The 7669-nt window shown below is 38.2% G+C and overlaps 1 protein-coding gene across 1 annotated transcript in view; it reads right to left on the bottom strand.

Moving 5' to 3' along the window:
* Positions 1–2849: 2849 nt before the first annotated feature.
* The window catches only part of LOC147727266 (uncharacterized), a 734797-nt gene continuing 729977 nt past the window's right edge, over positions 2850–7669 (bottom strand). Inside the window, exon 16 of the mRNA XM_086961322.1 lies at positions 2850–7007. Coding sequence (XP_086817448.1) covers positions 6881–7007 — 127 coding nt within the window. The 3' untranslated portion in view covers positions 2850–6880. The remainder of the gene's footprint in view (positions 7008–7669) is intronic.

Raw genomic sequence — 7669 nt, 5'->3', positions numbered from 1 at the left:
CCAATGCATCTTTATGTGTACAACCAATTCTAATGCATTTTTTATGTATTTTGGAGGGATTTTCACATTTCATGTGTAGATATGTTTTAGATATGTATAAACATGTTTAGAATTTAGCAACGTTGTACATAAGAAAGTGGAGTGGGTGTTGTATGGCGATTTAGATTCCGTGTGCATTTTCCCGATTCATGCCCTTATATAGGTACAATGTAGATTTTCCTAGTTGTTATGACGGAAAGTCTTAATTTTTATTAAATACACAGAGGCGAGTATTATGCCTTCTTATCTTGCATTTATTTTTACAGCAGCCAAGAGAAGTGTAAAACTACAGTTCCCAGGGCAGACAACCTGGCCAATGGAAAGTAAGAAAAATGATATCACAAAGCCAATGGCAACATAGTAACGCAAAATGAAAACAAAGCATGCACAGCCACCGCAAAAATTGGTAATTACTGCTATTTGGGCCCCTGGGAACTGTAGTTTTACACTTATATTGGCTGCTGTAAAAATAAATGCAAGATAAGAAGGCATAATAGGAGCCTCTGGTCTTGCCATAAAATTCACATTGCCCTTAAATAGGCATTGAAATCCAGTCCTTGTTTAGGCATAGCCCATGCTACCCAAATACAGGCATGGCTACTTCCATCCGTTCATCAACGTCACAATGATTTCTTGGAAAATCAGACTCTTAAGCTGAATGGATTTCCCCCAGCCCGGATATTGATTTCTCCAAGAAACTCATTATTATGCATGAACAACTATTCCTTAGGGGTTCATCCATGACCCGACCTTTACGTCAATACTGGCATTCCTAAACACCTTCAAGGTATAAATATACCTTCACTTGCTATGGCAAAGCACGGTGTGGCTCGGTGCAGTTCGACTACCTACTTGCACGACCCAGCTCGCTACAGCAAGTGCCGAAGGAAGCCAACTCTCAAGCTGACACACTGACCAGAAGCTGTCATCCTCTGCCGAGAATCCAACTCCAGTGTTTCTGACTCCCCTTACGGGGTGTTGGGAAATCGAGTCTGTGAAAGAGATACCAACCTCTCTCATTCTAAGGTATGGAGCTGATTAGAACCTAGAGGAACCTTTGGCAGTTCTTGGCAAAACTAAACCTATGCTACAGACAAACACCAACTTCTTCCCTGGTACTAGACTTAGGTTAGGTACATTGGGGTAGGCGTATTTTAGAAGCACGAGTTGAGTATTTTAGCCTGTGTTATTTATGTATGTATTTGTACATGTCATAGCAACAAACAATGATATTACAGTATTATTTTATAATACTGTTTATGCTGTACGCATTATACTTTGCATTCTGACTAACGATTGTAGCAGTTCATCTCTCTTGCATGAGAAAGAAGACTATTCAATAAACCCCTTTTTATTGAAACGCCTGTCTTTCTACTTCTATGCAACTCTGTAGAAATGAAGCATGCACGATTGACTGAGTGAACTAGTTATCTATTGTTTCCACAACTCTGAGGATATGTTTCGATTCTTGGGGAAACAAAGTTGTCATGTTTATGCGGTTGTCAGAAACTAATCCCTTCTTGTGCATTCGAGAAAGTTTCTAGTGACCTCTGACCTAGCAGACACTCACAATTAAGTTTAGTATACTCGATAGAGACATACTGACCACAGTCCTATGTCAAATCTATAGTGTGTATTATTCCCATGCGCAGAGCCTTTTGGGAATATAGGAACTACACTACAGCAGGAGGGCCCCCTCAAGTTTTGTTACACCACTGCTAATGTTGGCACGCATGTTGGAAAAATGCTTTCGAACTCTGACAGAATTCTTGTCACAGATCTTTCAGCTCATCTTCTGACGAAAGCACACACAGGTTTCCTGGATCGTTAAACATGGGTAATTGTTTGTCGATTGTCAGGTGAAGTGGAAACATTTGCTCATTTGATATTAGAACATACCTTAGTGCATCATGACATGTAAATCCTTGAACATTGGCATGACACCTGAGGTCAGGATAGGCCATAGATGGATAATCCTGCATTAAACACAATAGGTGTTTTCCCCATCTAGGTCCTTGCACATGTCTGTACATAATGTGTTCCCACTTTAATTGTAATGTACTCTAAGATAATATGCATTAATTGTGCTGTCAGTGACTGGTGAACATCACAAATATAGAGATGCACACAGAAACACATACAATAGAACATTATGATGGGAAAGGACACAGAAAGTCTTTTCAATACTATGTCTACTGACCTTGACCTGAAAACACCGTCTTGAGGTATTCAAAGCTGTATATAGTAATGCTAAGTGGTTGACTACGTTTTGAAAAAACATCTTCTTGGCTTTTGGGAACAAAGTGACAAACTAACACATATCTACCAGTACTTCTTGCTTGGGGATGGATGTCATGTGAATACAAATGCTCACACAATGGCATGAGGCAAAACAGCTGGGGCAGGGCTCAGGATATATTTGGTTCCTGTGACATTAATTGATGATCTCTAATAGGTAAAAGACCACAACAGTACCAATCCCATCACCTTACAGGATTTGTGTACCAGACAAAGGGCATTAAAAGTTACTAGTTGCTTCACAGGACGTCAGTGCAGTTTAGCAAGAGCAGGGGATATTGAATCATATTTCTTAAAACTATTACTGCAGCATTTTGAACAGGTTGTAATTCTAGCAACTTCTCCGGTACCTCTAGATCTTTTGCATGTATCACATTGCAGCTATCCAGTCTGGTGAATATAAATGCATTTAAAATTGTAATTCTTTGACAAATTGTCAATAATCCTCATTAGTGTTCTCCTTTGAAAATCAAAACAAAACACATACCAAAATCAAACATAAAAATGCAGCATAAATACAAAAATGCTTTAATATTAAGGTACAAAGGGATCAATCTACACGTCCTTATGGCAATGGTAACAGACTATTAATCTTGCCCTGTTTAATAATGTAAAGTCTTGCTTAATGTTTTGATATCATTTAGTAAGTTAGGTGCACATCTTACAGGACTTTTTTTATAATGAGAATTAGTTTACATATGTTAAACTGCTTTCTATGCATTCACTGATTAGATAGACATACAAATAATAGGATCACAGTAACTCAATAAAAAAGATTTTACATAAATAGAATTGAGGCATGAAACAAAATACAGCATAAAATCAAACATACAAATGCAGCATTAATACAAAAATGCAGAATAGTGCTAATCAAGACTCCTCATCAATTAACATAAACAATTGGACCCTTAGTATTTTATTCAACCTGGCAGGTTTTCAAAAAATTGGCTCGAAAGAAAGGTTATTTTAACTGAAAAATGCTAAGTTTCTCATTCAAATGTATTTATCTTCTCTACAACATTCATAGTGTATGAACAACATGATTCACAATTACATCATGCCCACATGTCCTCTTCGGTTGGCCGCTCTCAGTCAGCAGTTTTAGCGTGTCTAGCTGCATTTGTCTCAGGCTGAGGCCAATCATATGCAACTCTTGAAGATGAAATTCTGGATTTCAGAGAATTGTTTCTTCAAATTTAGGGATTCATTGCATCTTGAATCACTACATAACTATTATTTACAAGTGGGTATAACAATGTTTTTAAGGCCTAATGGTAGTAGACAGAAGTGGCAATCTCAACACCACAGAGCAGGAGCTAAGTCAATGATACAAGCAGAACATCACTAAGACACATAAGGACACATATATAACATTGGACATCCCAACAGATGAGGATCTATCTATTGTTCCCAAAATGAGGACTGTTAACAGTAACATTTCATTTGAAGGCATGTGATGCTCTCACTGCCTCATACCAAGTGCAGTTTGAGGTGGCTAGTATATCGCCAGGACATTATTATTGCAAGGGCCTTGATCTGGGACTCACACAAAACATGCTGATGCAGCTCTACTACATATAAAACACCTGTCAGCATCAGCAGATTTCACCTGTCCCAGTCTGACTTCAGTGGACACCAGTCCAAATTATTTAAGGTGCCACCTGCTCAGGTAGTTTCAGATCGGACCTTCATTCAGCTCAGGGCAGTGTTTTAAAAGATCATCTGGTCAGGAAAATATGAATGTGGGATCATGACTTTGGGGATAGCACCTAGCCTCTTCTCTTTCTTCACCAGTAATGAAGCCATCTTTTTTGTTAAAAAAATATAGATCTGACTGTAGTTGGAGCCCAGTTTGAGTTATTATCAGTTTTACCTAGTTAGTTAGTTGTCAAGCAGTGGGAAACAGACAGCAGAGGTAGGGTACTCCATTTAATAAATCCTAAATATGTATAATCATAGATGGATAACAGTAAGCTCACCAAGATGTTTTGAATGCCATCAATTGACAATAAGAGTGAAGCTCAAACTACTGTCTGTGATGTCATTCAGAAACCTAAGGTTACAAATATCCCCATTATTCAAGGTTTTCCCAAATATGATTTGATCTTATGTATGGCCCCCAATGTCACCGGCCCTGATTTAACCTGCTACACAGGAGAAAAGAAGTAATGGTGGAGCCATACATGAAAATGGCTTCCGTTTTTGAAAACCTAAAAAGATATATGTGGCCTCCTGCCACCCACTTCCACTGGAATACAATTAGACGGTCTAGTTTCCTGATGAGGAAACATTTAGAGTGTTACATGGAAAGGTCATTTGGTGAGCACAGACTCAAACCACAGCTCATGTTGAAAAAGTAAAGAGAGTGAGCTGTTCATCAAACAGCAGCTTACAGTGCGGGTTAGGAGATTGGTCACTTTTCTACAACTGCTGTGTTACACTTATGAGAGGGTGGGTGAAGCTGGTACCTGGAGTAGTATTTAGGATATATTTGCACGCAAAACTCATTGGAATCAGAACATCTCTGAATGAACTCTAATACAATATATAAAGGGTTAGTACACTTAGTGTCGAATGTGACAATCAAGTGGAAAGTGTTGATGGTAGAGACCAGCAGCCCATGCACCAGCTTGTTATTGCCAACTGACAGTCCCCAAGTATCCATGGTAGATCATAGAAGAGGACTACATCCAATCTCCAGACACATGAAAGCAAAATTGTTAGAGGCAGAAATTCCTTCAAAGGCAGAAAACTTGGAGGACCTCAGACTGATATGCCTCATTGATGAGCAGTAGTTACTAGCCAAGGAAATACATGGGTCAGAAAGAGACCTACTGCTTGTGTAAACTGTATATAAAAGAAGTTTGTCACATATTGGTAAATGGGTATATACAAACATATCTGCAGTATTAACTTGAGGTACTGCAGTAGTGTCTCCAATTGCAACAAGCCAGGCTTCCATCTTTTAAGAGGCACTTGTTTATGTATTTTGAAGCATTAGTAATTAAATTTTGACTCCTACGCTTTTTTGGGTAACCTCTGTGCATTTGGTATCAAGGTGACCAACCGCCACATTTTCAGAATCTGTTGGAGAGGGGGGCACCATACTGTTTCTCAGTTGCTCTAGTACAATGCCATAACATTATGCTCTTCCTGAATTCCCAATGGAGTTGGCATACCATTCTTTGCTCTCCTCCACAGTACTGATACCCTCACAAATTCCCAGAACCCCTTTACTTGCTGCTTTGCCTAGCAATATTACGCCACTGCACCTTCAAATCCTTTACGCTTAATCCATATTCGAATCTTTCCCGGTCTAAGAATCACTGTTTCTCATAAAGAAAGTCACCCTTTCCCTGAGAATCTTCAGTAGTACCACCAGGAAAAAAGTAACTCCATCTTATCAACTAAAGATTGATTAATATGGCATGACTCTATTGTATCTAGAGACTAAAACATCCAGGTCAAGTAAAATTAACCTGTTTATCTGCGAAAACATAATGTCTCATTGCTACCACATTAAAGTATCCATTGTAGAATATAAGTAGTGTGCCATCTGCTATGTCCCATCCATCACTTACTCTCCAAAATAGATAATGACTTGTCTGTACATTCCAGCTATGTAAACATGAAGAAGTTAAAAGAACTGAGGGGCATGTTTATCATTATATCACGCGGCGCAGCTAGTCGCCTTGGTTCCCTGCATGATAGAGTAAGGGCAGTAATGTGCCATACTTAATATTGTACAGTGCATTGCTGACTTTTCCATGCATTGGCGCACAATGTGATGCCTAGCGCCAACGTAGGTGTCCTTGCACCATGTGCAAGGGTGCCTGCATTGTAAGCAGGATTAGTTTTGTGCAGGAAGTGACACCTTACACCCCACACATTTAAAAAAGTTCTTTGACAATATGCTAAGTTAGTCATGCATATCTAACGTGTTCCTTTTCCTTGTTTTTGTTTTGCAAATAAGTGTTATTAACATAATATTAAATTAATTTACATAATTATTTGAATTACACAATCAGTGACTACTGCAGACAAAAACAGCTGAACATATTCATGATATTGTGCCTCTTACACATGTTGTTCTAAAAGAAGCAACTGGAAATCTACAGAGATTAATCTAACCTTGCATGTCTGAAACATTGTAAACAAATTACTTATCGTCCAATCAGTGAGTGGAGTCAGTAGCAGGTCTTTCCTTGCCCAAGAGTTTGCTCTTCTTAAAAAATGTGTTTTCAACTTTTTGAAGATTCCAGCATTCCCTTGAATTTCAGAATTTTCCAGGAACATTCAAAGACTTCAAGATATAAATATTTTACCATGGTAGTTAGAACTGCTCCTAATAACGATGCCCCCCAAAATGATATGCTTGACAATGCGAAGTACCTTTTTCGGGCAGAAGATGCTATTCTCGCCAAAAGTTACATTTCTATTTTAAGCAGGGATTACTCAGTCAAGATATGTATTGTATTTCTGGTAGACAAATGATACCAAATATGTAATAAACAACAGAGCTATTCATTGATGGCAGTGAGTGTCATTCACCAAAGTCATTCCAAGATGGGATTGAGAGATCATGACACAACTTGACCGTTTTGTTGAGTTGCTTTATCGACTGCAAGTCAGGGCTTATGCGGCAGCCATACAGATGAAGAGTCTTCAGTCTGAAAAGGAGAAAAAACAATGTTCATAGAAGGATAAGAGTTGCATTTGCCCTAATGATAAACCTAAAGCAAATCATACCAATACCATTTATTTCCATTGAAAAAAACAAAGGTTAAAGTGACGTTATAGCTAGTTGTTGAAATAATACAAAACAACTAGAAATTACCCAAATTCAACACTTATAGTTTACTGAACTATTACCTGCAACTCCACCATTCACTGCTTAAGACCTCACATATTACATCACTCACAACATCTTACATCACATCATTGATGATTTCAGTGATGACATCTCAAATAACTGCATTGATGGTATCATTAATTAAATCCTCCCATGGGCATGACACTTTGCTATGAGCAGTTCAACCAGATTGAACCAAAGTTCATCCAGATTAGGTCCTTCCTGGTAAGTTTCACACAGATCCATCAAACGGGGGCCAAAAAATAGAGGTGGGAAAAGTGTGATTTCTCATTTTAATTCCCATATTTTTGCTCATGATGCAAAAAAAAATTCTGAAACGAATTAAACTAAATTTGCACCAAAGTTAGAACTTTCCTTAGAAAGGCATTCTTTTTTCAGTAGTTTTATGAAATTAGCATTTAAAAAGATGTTTGCGGTGAACATGAAGGGGTGAACCATGAGAAAAAGTTATAGATATTT

The sequence above is a fragment of the Lissotriton vulgaris genome, chromosome 3_1 (genome assembly GCF_964263255.1).
Source record: "Lissotriton vulgaris chromosome 3_1, aLisVul1.2, whole genome shotgun sequence".
NCBI lineage: Eukaryota > Metazoa > Chordata > Amphibia > Caudata > Salamandridae > Lissotriton > Lissotriton vulgaris.
Note: the sequence above shows the minus strand (reverse complement) of the source record. Positions and strands in the feature narration are given on the sequence as shown.